The following is a 16,182-nucleotide window of genomic DNA, read 5'->3' on the forward strand; positions in this document are numbered from 1 at the left end:
CACTTTGTGCGCACAGCTCATTGCTGAGACGAGGCAGCTGACCAGGTGCATGTATAGCCTGTGGGTGGTTCACAGAAGCCCGCTCCTGTCTTCCAGGTGAAAATCGCATACATTAATTTCCTGAATCACTGCTATGTGGATACAGAGGTGGAAATGAAGGAGATTTACACCAGCAATCACATGTGGAAACTGTTTGAGAATTTCCTCGTGGACATTTGCAGGGTAAGGAGGCAGAATTCAGTGTGTGGATGTCCGGTGTCCCTGTTTAGACGTAAGGAAAACAGTCTCCTGTTTACAGCCCACTCACGCATGGCCCAACGAGGCACACGTGGCTCTTACCCTTTCACACGTCTCATTTCTTTCTGCCCTCGACTCTTAGCTGAGAATAGAGTTTATTCGTGAAGCTTCAGGAAGGACAGGATGTTTCTGGTTTTCATTTCATCCTTTATGCGTTGGTTTGTGAATGATCATGTGGGACGTACTCAAATCGAATTAATAAAGGTTTCTTTTCCTTGACAATACGTCTCCTCAAAGGAGAGCATTTATCTCCTCCAGTCTGGTGTCGAGGACCCTGCAAAGCCTTCACTTTCCGTCTGTTGCTCTCCTGACCCGCAGGTGGGGTGGGTGTCACGTGCCCTCAGTTTGGTTTTGCACTGGGCTTATCAATCCTCCTGAGGCCACAAGACTGCTACGCTCTATGCATTTAATATGGAGTTGGGGGCGGGGGGAAGTAACAAGGTTCTTCAGAGAGTAATTGTGAGATGAATCCCAGTTTGAGAAATGTTGTGATATTAAAAAGAAAAAAGAGATTGTAGAATCCTAGAGCATGGTGTTTTCTGCCTGGTTGTATGTACAGTGAACCAGTGTGAGGCAAGAGGCCTGCAAGAATGGATTTTCCTTCTAGCCAAGAACTGTATTTAATAATATTCAGGTGTTGGTGTCACAGACACATATCTACAGAAGACACCAAAAAAAAAGGTATACACATTCTAAGAAAGGGAAAAACTGTATTAAAAATGCAATACAATGAATGATGCTAACATTCATTTATTTGACTAACTCCATCTTTTGAGCAAACATCGTACTACACATTGCTACGTAATTCAATTCAACTTCGAAAAGTGTGTACGTTCTTTTGGCACCACGGTATATTTTTTAAATTTCAAATTCCTCCTCATCTTTTAATCACATAATTCTGGGGTTTTAGATTGGAATGGAAGGCCTGATTTGTTTCTTTAAATCAGCGTTAGGAAAAGTTTTTCGTAAAAGGCCAGATAGTAAATATGTTTGGTCTTGTGGGCCATCTGGTCTCTGTCACAGCTACTCAACTCTGCCCTGGAAGCATGAAAGCAGCCATGACAGTGTGTAAGCAAACCACCAGCCCTTAACTTGGCTGAGCTCTGCATTAAATCGTTCAGAACTGCTGTAAAGTCAGTTACTAATGTCATTTTCTGAACGTGTCCACCTGCTACTCAGCATTGAGCTCAGATCATGGTGTCGTCAGTGAATAAAACTTGATTTATTTATTTTTCCTTTTGCTTCATAATATCTTTATTGTAAGCAAAAACTTATGCAGCAGTACCTTGGTTTTCGAACTTCTCCGTTGACAAACATTTCGGTTTACAAACACCGTAAACTGGAAAGTAAATGCTCCGGTTTTCGAACACGCCTAGGGAAAGTCAAACATGTCACATGGCTTCCACTGAGTGCAAGATCCTGAGGCCTAGCAGTTGGCTGTTTTCTAATGTTTCAGAACTCGAACGGTCTTCTGGAATGGGTTATGTTCAAAAACCGAGGTACCGCTGTATATGAAATTATAGGACTAATGAATTTGGTAGTACAATTCTATTTTTCAAAATGTATTTCTAAACCTGTTCTTCTAAATGTCTCATCTTATTCTAAGCAGCAAAATTCAGTTGGGTCCCAGTGAAATCTAAAGCGTGTCCTCACCCCAGACCTGTGCAGTCAGCCATTCTGACCCACGGCCCTCCTGCCAGCAGCACTGCTTGTCAGGAAAGGTGTTAGTGGTGGAAGAGTGTAGTGGGTTTGGAGAAATCCTGCACAGTGGGTTCGCTGACACTTGATTCTCTGGAGGACGTGGATTAGGGACGCACGCCCTACACCAGATGACTGGCTGACACAGGAGGACAGTTTACTGTGGGGAACATTCAGGCAACTGTAGTGGCTATGCCTCCTCCCGCCTTTTGGGGGTTCAGATGTGCCACACGTGGGTAGGACTTGGGAAGCCGTGGCTATGTAAGTCCCACGTGAGTTTTCACGTTCTCTCCGGGACATGTGAGCTGACCTGCTTCTCTCTCCATGATCTGTTTGGTGATTATTGCTGTCTCTTCAGAGGAGAAGTAATGACCTTGCAGGCTTTTCCCTCCCCGTGGCTAAGGGTGAGCGGCAGACATGCTCACAGACTGCTTCACTTCACAGCTGACGTGCAGGCTTTGGGGTTATGTCTAAAACTGCCGATTGTCCTGCAGGCCTGTAACAACACGAGTGACCGGAAACACGCAGACTCGATTTTGGAGAAGTACGTGATCGAGATTGTCATGAGTATCGTGACCACGTTCTTCAGCTCCCCCTTCTCAGACCAGAGTACGACTTTGCAGGTGAGAACGCAGGTGTGGGATGGGCAGAGCCGCCTGAGCTCTGAGCCGCTCTGCACAGCGGGAACGCGTGCGGCCGCTGCTCTCTGGAGGGTAGCAGAGTCCCGCGGCACGGAGTACCAGCTGCTTTCATTGGTGGTTGATTTTCTCCTGAAGATGCCTCCTTCCCCCGCAACCCTGAGTCCTGTCCATCCTTCCCCTCCAGTCTTAGAGAAGCAGCTCTCAGCTGCTAACATGTTGTTGACACTTTTTAAAAAAAAAAAAAAACGCCTGAAAATCTGATTTAACTCCGACATGAGCCTCAAGCTCATCGGAAGCAGCTCCCAGCTGGAGTGAGAAGTCACTTCAGAGTGAAAACAATGGCTCCACTGCACGGCTCCACAGGCGCCATCCACATGGAGTCGCTCTCCAGTGGCTGGAAAAGGGATATTAACTGTCCTTGTCATGGACAGAGATGGAGGCTGTCCTGGGGCTGATGGTTCATGACCACTATAATCGATGGTGTATTAATTAGATACTGCTTTAGTCCATTATGCAAGGGAATTCGTATAAGCTTAGTACACCCTATCAGGTTGACTGTGTTACCCCATTTTGCAGCTGAGTAAACTGAGGCACAGAGGGTTTAATTACCATGCTCGGCCATGGGCACAGCTATTAAGTGGTTTAACTATGACTTCAAGCCAATTCTGTGTGACTCTAAGACTTGAATTATGAAATTCTTAGTGAGATACGCTTTCCTAGGGACTAGGGTAACCCATTTTGTTTAAACATAATGATAAAAGCTAGCAGTTTGGCTAAAGTATCGTACAGGGAGAATGCTGCCTTTAGAATGTATGTACACACTTAGAGTAATTGGGGGACGGGAACTTGTCAGATCCCAAGCATGTAAATTACTCCTTACCAGGAACGTACTCCTTACCAACCAAGTATTCCTGTACCGAGAGCCAGCCACTGAAGCTGCTTTGGTGAATAAGGTTGGACATGCCTCTCTCGCAATTCCAAGTGACTATGCCATGGCAACTGCCCAAATCTCCTGTAAGACTGAAATGGCATTGCAAAACCAAAATGTCACATCCATCAACTTCATTGGAAAGTTGTCAAACAGGAGCTAGGGTTTTGGGTTTTCGTGTTGGTCACTCCTCTCTCATTGCCCTGCTTGGCTCTGCAACCAGTTTTTGGCCCAACTAGTAAGCAGGAATTGTCAGAGATGCAATCTTCAGTGTAAGTGTTCTAAGTCCCTAGCAAGGTTGTCTACACATATGTAGAATATGAAGTCCCAGTTGGGGTTACAGTTTGCTTTGTTTTTTAAGGGGGAGCTTATGGATTCCTAGGACCTTTATTACCAGGGTAACCGCCATGTCATAGGATTGTCATCTAGGCCCACGTGAAGTGTATTGCATTTAACAAATGGACGTTATCTAAAGTGTTTATGGAGGAGGTTCTGAATTTTTATTAGCCTGTTTTTGGGTGTTTTTTTTCTTTCTTGTCATAGACTTCACTTTGAATTGTTTTTTGTTCATCTTGGAATCCTCTCTCGAGTTTTTCAATACTTTTTTTTTTTTTTTCTGTATGAACTCCTGCTATTTGCTTTTTTTTTGTTTATTTTTTTGGAGGGGCTATGTGAGTCCTCTTCCCCAGAACTAAAGACCAGTGGAGTCGCTCACCATCCACAGTGATCTTTCCTTGTAGGTCCAATGCTACCCTAATGCAGGGAGCTTTCGATGGAGACAAGAATTACAACTTTTAAATGTATTCACAAAGGCACTGTCAAGTTCATGAGGTAGATGTTTGAGTTCTCATTTTAAAATGAGTACAAATTTGTACCGTCTTAGAGAGGAATAAAGCCTGCCATGTGTTAACAGTTAAGTATTCATCTATAGTAAATTAATGCATACAAAGAGCAATCATTAGAATTTCCTCTTTATATCATTGAAGGTACTGCCAGAAATAAAGAAGTAAGGAGCATTCTCGGTGAGATCCACTTATCAGTTTGTTTTTGCTGATTAAAAATCTCGGTTCCACACATAGGATAGACTGGAAAGAACTTTGAGGTTAATCTGCTTCAGTTTCCTTATATATTGAACAAAGCTAAGGCTCAAGAGAGGTGAAGGGATTTGCTTCAGGTCCTGCATCCAGTTAGTAACTGGGCAAGAATACCAGTTTTCAGGCTTTGCTTCCACTGCCCCTTCTCATGGTCAGACTTACTGAGCTAGCATCAAGTTTGTGCATTGCCTTAAAATGCTGCTGATATTTTCGCCCTTGGCCGGGCAATGTCTAGAATCCAGCTCAACACTGCAGCCCCTTCCCACCGTCGCGGGCGGGCCCATTATCTCCTGGTTCGGGGCAGTGTCTGTTTCCAATGGTGCATCAGGGATCCACACATACATCTCCCTCGGCCTCTCTCTTTTCAGACTCGCCAGCCTGTCTTCGTGCAGCTGCTACAAGGTGTGTTCCGGGTTTACCACTGCAACTGGCTGGCGCCGAGCCAGAAAGCCTCGGTGGAAAGCTGTATTCGGGTGCTCTCCGATGTAGGTAAGCGATCGGTTCAGTTTGGATTGAGTGTGATGAAGAGAATGGCCCACCAGTTCTAAAGGCCGCCGGTTAGTGAGCACCTGGTGTGGCTCTTCTGAGGCTTCGCGCACACGGCACTTTGCAGAGCCAGACCCAGCACTGAGGTCGGCTCGATTCCTAACCCTCGCTTTCATCTACCAAGCCAGCCTCTCCCAAAGGGAAGAGCCAGTCAGTCCCAAAGAAAGACAGGCTCTGAGAAACAAGATTCCACGGCTACATATGAGGCAACTCTTGGCAAGTCCCAGTGCTTATTCAAGTCCCTGGGAAGTCCCTCATTCAGGAAACTCATTTGTGTAATCCGGTAAATGTATTTGACCCCATGGAAACTTGATTTCTGGCAAAGCATACGTCTAGTCCCGAGGAACAACGCCCTTTCTCAGAAACGGTGCCGCAGTGACAAGTGGGTCTCCATTCCAGCGCCTCTCCCGTCACGTGGCACCTTCATAGGCAGCTTCGTAAGGGGGTCAGGAAAATGCTGCTATCACCTGACTCTCAGACTCCGTTACTTTGCCCTGTAAATGTTATTCAAAGGATGGTCGTCTGGCCTAAATCTGAGGCCTCACCTGCCTACAGTAGCTCTTCAGATCCCTGCAGAAATCACCATACAGACAGGTGGGGTCCTCAACACTTTAGTAGCCATCCAGCCAGTTGGGATGGTGTCTGTTAGGGCTCGTTGCCTGATTTCCTTTGCTGTCATGTGTGAGGTGTTGGTATCTTTTTATTATTGATGTGGCACTGTTTTACAAGAAGACAGTGGGCTTTTGGAAGCGTGTACGTTACAGGTTCATGATGTGCTGCCTCAGGAATGGGGCTCTGGGGCGGCGTCTGTCCTTATGTGATCACGCATCACGAAGTTGGTTAAAATTTGGGCACGTCCCCGCGTTGGACAGCTCAATGCTTGCTAGGGAGACGCAATGTTTTAGCCTTCTCAGGAGTGGTCAGAAAAAGACAAGGAGCATGAAAGGGCTTGAAAACACAGCCATTAACTCCGGAACTCAGCCTGCGCCCTGGGGGAATACCTCCTCCTGATACAATGACACCCAAAGGCCACTGTTTTCATTGTTTAGCTCGAAAAGGGTATCCCAGGCCCATGGTTTCTTGAGATGAGAGTATTCTGTGCATCCTGCTTTATATTTTCATATTATTGTTTTTGTTTTTTGGTGTTTTTTTTACAAATTTCCCACTTTCTATATTAAACTATTAGAAATTTGTTGGCTGGCTGATGGTTCCTTTCCCTAAATTGTGATTTTATTGGGATTGAAATAGTTGCTTTGCAGATTCCTCTCCCAGGGTGCTGGAGCTGTTTTCACAATTAGATCCACAATTAGATCTGCTTCTAGTGTTGTGAAGCATTGAAGGCAGGAAGTAGTCTGGCTTTTTGGAGGCTGGTAGATTTCCCATATGGAAAAAAGGATTGTTAGTCTCAGTCATCTTTCCTTTTTAAATGAACTTTTTACTTTGGAATCATTTTAGATTTATAGGAAACTTACTGAGATAGCAGAGTTCCCGTATACCCTCACCCCATTCCCCCACTGTCAGTGTCTAACGTACATGACCAGATAACAACGGTCAGAACTAAGAAACTGACGTTGGCCCATTGCTGTTAACTACACTTGATTTGGTCTTCACCACTTTTCCACTGATGTCCTTTTTCTGTTCCAGAATTCAATCCAGGCGACCCCGTTGCATTTAGTCGTCTGCCTCCCTGGTCTCCTCTGGTCTGACAATTGCTCAGACTCTCCTTGTTTCTGACCTTGACAGCCTTGAGGACTTGACATGTCCTATAGAATATCCCCCACTGAGGATTTGATGTTTTTCTCATGATTAGCGTTCTTTCCCCTGTTTTTAGAGGGGGGAAAAAAGCGTCTCCCTGGAAAGACTAGCTTACACCTTGTAAACGTTCTTATGCGTCATGCTTGGCTTACGTTGGCATTTTGCAGATTGCTATACAGAACACCAACTTGAGAGAATTTTTGGAGAAATACTTCATTAGCCAAATGAGTGCCCTGTGTTGAGAATTCTTAAACTACATGAAAACCATGGAGACCTTAAGAAGCCATTCATTGAAAAACCCATTGAACTGGAACTTGCCTAACCCGTGTAACCTTAGAGCGTTTTAAAATCCCTCAGAGCTGTTACCCGCCAGAATTCACGTGGGAAAACCTGAACCTAACGGGTGACAAAGTGGAGTTGAGCTCGTCAGTACCCACACTCAGTATCACACAGGCTGACCTGTGACACACGTGGCAAAGCTGCCTGGTGGGGGTAAGGGGACTAGTGTGTCTCCAGGCACCTGCTGTGAGAGCAGAGGCTCACGTGTCTTCTTCTCCTGCGCAGCCAAGAGCCGGGCCATCGCCATCCCCGTGGACCTGGACAGCCAGGTCAACAACCTCTTCCTCAAGTCCCACAACATCGTGCAGAAAACGGCCATGAACTGGCGGCTGTCTGCCCGCAACGCGGCGCGCAGAGACTCTGTTCTGGCAGCTTCCAGAGACTACCGGAACATCATTGAGAGATTACAGGTAATGCTTGGTGCTGAGAGAAGTGACCTTCTGCTACCTGGCCTGAGGCGCTGCCCTGTCATAGCAGAGAAAAGCCAAGGGTGGCCCTGGGGGGAGAAGCCGGTGTGGTGAGCTCATAGTCAAACGCAAGCATGTGTGTAGGACCAGGGGGCAGAGCCGCTTAGGCAGAGCCAAAACCCTGACAAAGTGATCGTCTCCCCAGGTTCCTCATAGATTCACAGATTGCTCTGTGAAGAATCTGTTCTGCTCTTACTAGGGAGGCAGACTCGGGAGTTACAGGAGAGCTGAGAATAAGGGCATAAGCCTTCCATTCTCCCATCACCCTGGGACAGTCAGCCTCTTCAATCCGCAGGGAAACAGGTGTGATAATCCCGAGAGAAGAGTTTTATGTCAGAGTGAGCCGAATGAAAATACAAGTGGTGTTAAATTCCAGCTAAATTACACTCTTGGTTCTCGGCACCTACAAGGAGAGCTGCTCTCCCTTTGTTAATGGGGACAGTAGCGAGTATTAGATAGATGTTAAACACTTAAACACCCGTCTTAGCATCGTTTTAACAAGCACCGCAAGTGACTCACAGAATCACAGGCCCTTCAAATGATCTTGGTGCCGTGGTTAAGAGCGGGATGTCGGGCCATGTTCAGATGGTGTCTCCACTGCTTAGAGATGGTGTAACGTTGGGAAAGTCACTGCACTTCTCCATGCTCCGGTGTCCTAATTTATACAACAGGATAATACCTTGCTTCCCAGAAAATAAGACCTAGCCGGACAATCAGCTGTGATGCATCTTTTGGAGCAAAAATTAATATAAGGTCCGGTCTTATAGTAAAATATTATAGTAAAATAAGACCAGGTCTTATATAAATTTTTGCTCCAAAACACACAGTAGAGCTGATTGTCCGGCTAGGTCTTATTTTCAGGGCAACAGCGTAGTGACACATACCTCGTGGGGTCGACGTGAGGGTTCAGGAGAGTTGAGAACAAGTTCCGGTTGTCTGTGCCTGCACAACAAGTCACGATAGCAGCGACCTGACTCTTTCACTGTCCCAGAGGCTGACTGGGCTCCCAGCCGTCTCCGGCTCGGCTCTTGTGTGTCTGCAGTCAGGTGGTGGCTGTGCTGGGACTCATCGGGAAACCTTGCTCAGTCACATGTTGGGCGGTAGGTGCTGACTGTCAGCTGGGGCCTCAGCTGGAGTAGCTGAGGGAACCATCTCCATGTGGCCTCACCATCTGCTCCGGCCTTCCTCACAACATGGCAGCTTCCAAAAGGAGGGTCTCCAGACAAGTGAAAGCTGTTGCCTCTGTGACCTAGCTTCAGAAGCCACTTCTGTCATACCTGGTCTGTCGAGGCAGTCACAGAGGTCCACTCAGCTTCCAGGAGCAGGGACGTAGACCTCCACTGAATAGCATGGATGTCAGTGACACATTAGAAGAACGTGCGAGGTCTCCGGTGTTGGAAGGAGACAGACGTTAGTCAGCTAATCACACAGACGAAGGTCAAATGACAAGAGGCACGACTGCTACAGACGAGTGAGTGGTGCCACGCGACACTGGTGAGGTAGCTCGTCGTGCCTGGGACAGGGGTGGTGATCAGGAAGGCTTTGCTGAGCAAGTTACATTGGAGCCAAGATCAGGGAAATGGAGGACTCACCATATTTTGCCGTGTATAATGCACTCCCGTGTATAATGTGCACCCAGGTTTTTGGACCTAACTTGCGGAGAAAGAAATCTTTCGTTTTAATCTTTTAATTCAAATTTTTATTTGTTTACATTTAGGGACTTGTTTTTTGTATTATAAAGGAATTTTAGCGTTTATTTTTTAACTTATGGTACAAGAAATTTTATGTAACAAATAATTGCAATACACAAGAACAGATACAAGGTACAAGAAATTTTATGTACTGGCAACAAATGTACAATATTTATACATCATAGAAGGTCAAGAACTCTTCCTTGTTGCAAGTTTGTCGTAAGTTCAATAAAACCGATGATCCTATTCCAAGGTATTATTTTGCATACGGATATCATTACTGATTTCTAGAGTTACACTTTTAACTCACAAGCATAAATAAAAATTAACATTTACATAGATACAAAATTAGTACTATCCCATGTATAATGCACATCCTTATTTTTCCCTCACAAATTTGGGCCAAAAAAGTGCGCATTATACATGGCAAAATACGGTATTTAAAGAAGAAAAATTGAAGGAAAACAGACATGTAAAGACCATGGTACAAGAGAGAATATGGTGCAAAGACGAAAGGAAGGTTAGTGTGACCAGAGCCCACAGACCTGGGGAGGCGGCAGGGCTTCGCGGGTCCAGGAAGGACTGTCAGCCCTGCTGAGACAATCCTGGGCCTTAGAGGTGACGTGGCTCCTAATGAGGGCTTCTTGGCCTCACTGTGCTTTTCAAAAGAGGAGGGACACGGTAGACACATAACTGGGAACACCCAGTACTTTCTTGCCTGCTCCAACTAAATAAATTACCTGCAGCCAGACACACCAGTTTCTTGCACTCTTCTTGCATTTATTTTGCACATTCTTGAAGAGTGAAATAAAATACAGAAGTACAATATTGCTTGTTGTAAAGAGTTGGCCAATAACTCATTATGTAATGAGTTATTGCCTGAGTCCCTGGAGTTGTGAGATTCCCAGGACAGCAACAGTTGTCATAATGTAAGAACCTTCACGTGCAGATAGACCGCTTATGTGATTAGTCCCCAGTCAGACACCCCCTCACTTAACTAGCATCCTTCCCTGCCCATTGCTTCGCCATCTTTGTCTGTCGGTCACTCGGATTGCCGAATGTTACACATTGGACGATACACTGCAAATCGATTGCAATGTAAAGTTCAAACCGTGCAAAAGATGCAGGATTCCCTGAACACGATGCTGAAGAACTACAATCCTACCAAATGCCCTAAACTAATAAAGATTTGCAAGTTGGGACCAGTCACTATTGAAGAGGAGAAAATTGGGTGCTTTCAAAGAGGAAACTGTTGGGGAAAACTGATGAAACCCTCAAGAGAATTTTGCAAAAGTGACCCTTCTTTGTATTGTGAAAGTCAATATGAATTAAGGAATGCTGCAGTGTACTCTTAGTACCTCAGGGGAAATTCCCACCCCCCCAAGAAATAGTTTGAGTCATTCATGCATTCTTCATCCAAATATTATCTAGTGATTATAAATTTGATAATATATAAGATAAAATATCCACGGGTTTCTTGGTTTTTGTTTTGACAAAAGATCAATTGGTTCTTCACTGACCATTACTTAGGAAATTTGGGTCCCTAGTTGGGGTGAATGCAACTAAAGTGGCTTTTTCCATGCAAATCACCTTCGTTTACCAGGTCTTCCTACATTACCCAAGGTGCTGTGTTACCTCTGTCTGAGCCAGGATGGCCCCCAAGTTAGGTTTCCGGGTACCGAGCCCTACAGCCAACGGCAGCATCTTTTGGAGATAGTTTCTCATCTGTTTTCTGCCATTTGCCTTTTATACGGTGTTTGTTGTGTTGGTTTTGCTGCTCTTTCAACTTCTCTCTGTTTTCCTTTCCTACAGCTGTGTGTTTTGCATTTGGAGACCATCATGCTATTGGGGTACATGTATTAAGCATGTTGATACAGCATGTTCATTCGTTTGTGTTCTCATTTTTATGACTTTTTTATTATGTGAATAATTCATGCTTGTTGAAAGTAACTTGACAGCACTCACAAGTACCAGTATGTAGCAGAAAATTAGAATCGCCTGTGATCCCACCTCCCCGAGAAAACCACTAGGGGTGTCTTAATAATAATTGGTGGCTATCCTCTCCATACTGATGTGGTTTATAAAATCAGATTATACCGTCCATGCTATTGTTTGCCATCTTTTGTACTCATATCGTAGACATTTTTCCATGTGGTCGAATGTATCTCTTGCATCATATTTTTAAATATGTGGAATGATCCCTTGAGTCGCATAACGACCATGTGGCAGGAGGGGCTGGTGGGAATGTTGACCTGTTTCTGCTTTGTTTGCTGCCTCGGGGCTAATGCTTCAGGTAACCAACCACTGGGCAACGTCTACTAATTTGAGATGAATGCCAGACGGTCCTAAAGTTTCTCTAAGCCAGACTAGTGTGTGGCTGTGTTTCCGGTCAGACATGAATGTTCTCACCGCACTGTAGTCAGTGTGGCCTGCGCGGCTCACCCAGCCTCTGCTTCCTTCCAGGACATCGTGTCGGCGCTGGAGGACCGTCTGAGGCCCCTGGTCCAGGCCGAGTTGTCCGTGCTGGTAGACGTCCTGCACAGACCCGAGCTGCTCTTCCCGGAGAACACAGACGCCAGACGCAAGTGTGAAAGCGGTGGCTTTATTTGCAAGTAAGTGGCCTCACTCTCTGGGGTGGTCAGTCGCAGAGCTCCGGGGGCCAGACAAAGCATTTGTTCCGGAAGAAGGGGACGCTGGCCTGGTTGTCGACTTTGAGTCCTGTTCAGACCTTCCCAAAGGGAATGTGTAGGTTCACTGTGGTTCTGGTGAGAATGTCTCCTTCTGACGGCCCATCCATCCATCCTCCACTTAACAAGCACTGACAGATCGTCCACCAGGCGCTGAGACACAGAACCCCCAAAAGTCACGACCCTCTGCCCTCCAAAGTCTAGGACCTACCAGGGCCTCCCCACCTTTTCCCAAGAACTTTGTAGTTTGCGCATTTATGCCTCGGGGCGTGATCTAAGAGAAACAGCTGGCTCTGTTCCCAGAAACTTCCACTTGATTTTTACCCTAAGGCTGGTGGTTTGCTGAACTGGAGGGTGGGCTCTGCCCTTCTTCAGTTTACTTTTGTGGGCCTCTCGAAGGACGGTCCTGTGGACCAGGGAGCAGTGTCTATTTGTCCCTACTGTTGTCGTCATGAGGCTTTTCTGCACTGCTGGCACATTTTAGCCACGTTCTGGCCAACCCTCAGTGGATAAACAGCTGCCCTTCCTGAAGGGCAGGTCTGAGTGCAGCACTGTCTCCGTCTTCTCCACCGGGTGGGGCCACCGCCTGCGCAGCGGGCGTGTTTGCTGGACTGACCAGCAGGTGTCACTATTGAGACACCGTCATTACCTCAGTGCGCTGAACGCCCAGGCATGGTTAACCTGGGAGTCCTTGATAAATATATTTGTTCCTCAACTGACCAGCTACTGTAAGTTGCTGGTGAAGTGTTTTTTTGTTTTTTCGATTTTGTTGTTTTTTTTTCCTTGAAGATCGTTTCAGGGATGTAACATGTGCCCCCTCTCCCGTTCAGGTTAATCAAGCACACTAAACAGCTGCTAGAGGAGAACGAGGAGAAACTCTGCATTAAGGTCCTACAGACGCTCAGAGAAATGATGACCAAAGACAGGGGCTACGGAGAAAAGGTACGCGTCTTATGTTCATGTTAACAGCAGGCGCTGCTGTTCCACCGAGGTGGAGGGCCGGTTAGAAATGCACCTGAGTTCAGCCATACTGACGGACGGTTAGCTGCCTGTTTTTCAGCTGTTTGTCCTGCCCCTCAAGGTAGCTAAAGCATATGACCCTCTTCTTTAAAAGTCAATTGCATTTGGTTGTCTCTTACAGACTGCTTGCCACATAATCTATTGTCAGGAAAAAAGTAATGACAAGATTTTCCATCTCTTTAAATTCCCAATGAGAATGCAAATGTCTCTTGCGTATCAAGAGGTGAGGTTCTGCACGTGGGTTTCCGGTTAAGCATACCTGTGGCCTTACTTGCTTCTTTCTGGTAAGCTGTTGCACAATCCTTCCAGTGTGTCTAGAAACTCCCTCTAGTTCTAACTGGAATTAAGGCAGGCAAACGTGTCACTGTTTTGACTTGAGACTGTGACCTGGACAGTCCCTGGGATGTGACACTTCTTAGCATGCGCAGTGAGCAAGGGTGTGCAGAGAACATGACTCAGACTTTCGGTTTTGGTCCAGGTGGGATAAAAACAGTCCCATCGCCCCGCCTTTCTGTTCCCCCAGAAAGCCTGGGCCTGAGTTGAAATCACACTAGTTTTCATTTGAAGGTGATAATGTTCACTAATTGTCTCCTAGCCGCTTCCAGCAGCATTTCTGAGCAGGTAAATACACTGACATCATGACTTATCAAAGTACCCACTAACTCATGTATCTAACTGTGAAAAAGCATTGGCCTTCCTTGTCAAAATGATGGTGACAACCAGGGTATTGCAAGTACACAAGTCTGCAGGAATCTTGCTTTCTAACCCAAGCAGTATCTGCCTTAATATTCGTGGAATTTCACGTGTGCGAGTCTTTGAATAAGAAAAAGCAAAACAGAAAAGAACACACTCCTTTTTGCAGCTACATTCCTCAACTGTCCCCAAACCACAAGGCTTTTAAGTGTCACTCTAAACTTTTAAAGTGTATAAATTAAAAGATGAATAAATGTTGACTAATTAGAAAATAAGTATAGAACGTAACTCAGTAGAAATTTTGAGGAGAAGGCTGCCAGAAAAGTGTGAATAAATACAAATAACGAAAGCAAAGAACCCTGGTACAAGTGAGAAATGATGATGAGGTGACGTGTTCCTACAAACACCTGAATAAAGGACAGGCTAATGGAGAGAACACCTACCAGACGAATAAACAATAACCATTTATTCCACAAGGTCTCTGTTTTCCTTAAAGTGAGCTTTAAGAAATGTCTTAAACATAGGATTCTAGATATAGAAATTCACTCTCTGTAATAAGGTAGGATCCACTAAAGGGACCTTAACGAGCTATGAAAATATTTGCACCTCGGGGGCATAAAACTTGATTTTACCATGTGGAGACCACAACTCTCTCTTCTTTAGCCCACCTGTTCCTTTGTATCGCTGAGCTACTTAATGTGAACTGGTGTCTCTCTCCAGTGAGTACTAGAGTCTACACTTTCATCTCCCTCACATTTTCTTTTTCTACCAGGGCAGGTAGGGGCGTGAGGAGCCGGGCGAACCTGTTGCCTGGCAGATGAGTAGGTCAGGGTCTCGGGGCCCCATGAAAGGGGTGCCTCTTCGTTGCCTTTCTTGCCCGTTAGTGCCAACTGGGCAGCATCGTCAGGGACCCCGGATGTACCGGACCTGAGTTGCTGTGACACTGCCTGTTACAAAGCTCGTGGAGGATGACAGAGCACAAGGCTCTAAGAGGGAGGTTAGCTGGAGATCGCTGTGAAAGAGTGATCAGAATTGAGAAGAGGTCCGTAGGCTGTGGCTTCCATCCCTCTTCAGCTGGCAGAGAAATTAGTCACACCCGCAGTAGAGAGGGGCTGGGAGGCAAGGTGACGTTTCTTTCCAGTCTGGTTGGGGCTGTCATCCCCTTCGGGAAAGAGAATATACTACAGTCACGTACGGGAACTGCCATGCCTCCAAAGACATTCTAGAAGCCCGTGCCGCTCCGGGGCTAACAGCACGTACCTGTGGCTCTGTGCTCTGTGTGACTGCTGCAAAATGCCACTTCCCTTCACATTCACTGAACTTTAAAAGAGGGTCATGGGGGGAGCCCTAAACCCTTTGTTTCTCCCGCTCTGGTAGTGGGCATTAACTTTGGCTTGTTTCACTAGGCTTTTTGAAAATGCCTTTGACAGTTTCCTGGCTACCCCTGTTTGACTAAAGAAACATGACATTCAGAGCAGGCCGTCGCTTTCCAGGGCGGGCAGGACCCAGGGCCACAGAGCTGCCCTCGCTCAGGCTGAAGTCGATAGAATAAATGAGGTCTTTGCACTGGATGCTGAGGACACAGGGGCGAGTGTTGAAGCTGTTTCCACCTTATTGGCCCGGTTTTCCTATTAGTTGCTTCTTAGGTGGAACTTGTGCCATGACTAACACCTTCCTGGGGTGCCCAGAGCTCCCTCGCCGCCTCCTGAGTCTTGTTTGTGGTCACAGAATCCGGTCTGCTGGGCTCTGGCAGTGCCTTGCCAGCCCTCCCTCTGCACACCAGGAGGCCGTGGCTGAGAGCTGAAGTGACTTCGCAAGGTCACGTGCGAAGTGTGTGGCAGGATCGAGGCTGCCACCCGAGGTTCCCGTGCCCAGTGCGGGGTCCTTGCCAGCCTTCCCCAGTGGTGCCCACCACAGCTGGGGGCCGTGTAGCCTTGTCACTTTTTTCTGAGCTTTGATCCTTAAAAATGATGAGATTTAGGTCCCTTTACTCATCCCTACTTTTTCATTCAACATTTAGGATTTAGTCAAGGTCATAGATGAAAAAGACAGTTGAAGTCACTCTTTATTATCCCTGTTCAAAAACGTTGGTGTGCTTGTATGGGTCTGCTTGTTTGGGAAAAAAAAAAAAGTGAGGGGTGGGGGCCAGTGAGAACTGCCAGCCGTACATATTACCAAACAGACTAAAGCACAATAGAATCACTGTAAGACTGGCTTACACTTTTTAAATGCCATAGATGCCCACCAGTGTCCTCAGTATACCTTAAATAACAATGATAACATTTATTGACCTCTCGTTATATGCCAGCCACTATACCAAGCACAT

The 16,182-nt window shown here is 46.2% G+C and overlaps 1 protein-coding gene across 1 annotated transcript in view; it reads left to right on the top strand.

Annotated features, from left to right (window-relative positions):
• Positions 1-16,182, top strand: part of ITPR1 (inositol 1,4,5-trisphosphate receptor type 1) — a 293,300-nt gene that overhangs the window by 162,216 nt on the left and 114,902 nt on the right. Inside the window, exons 34-39 of the mRNA XM_074312232.1 lie at positions 97-222; positions 2,490-2,618; positions 5,027-5,147; positions 7,524-7,708; positions 11,920-12,068; positions 12,974-13,085. Of these exons, the coding sequence (XP_074168333.1) occupies positions 97-222; positions 2,490-2,618; positions 5,027-5,147; positions 7,524-7,708; positions 11,920-12,068; positions 12,974-13,085 (822 nt within the window). The remainder of the gene's footprint in view (positions 1-96; positions 223-2,489; positions 2,619-5,026; positions 5,148-7,523; positions 7,709-11,919; positions 12,069-12,973; positions 13,086-16,182) is intronic.

This window comes from Rhinolophus sinicus, linkage group LG10 (assembly GCF_036562045.2).
Source record: "Rhinolophus sinicus isolate RSC01 linkage group LG10, ASM3656204v1, whole genome shotgun sequence".
Classification (NCBI taxonomy): Eukaryota; Metazoa; Chordata; class Mammalia; order Chiroptera; family Rhinolophidae; genus Rhinolophus; species Rhinolophus sinicus.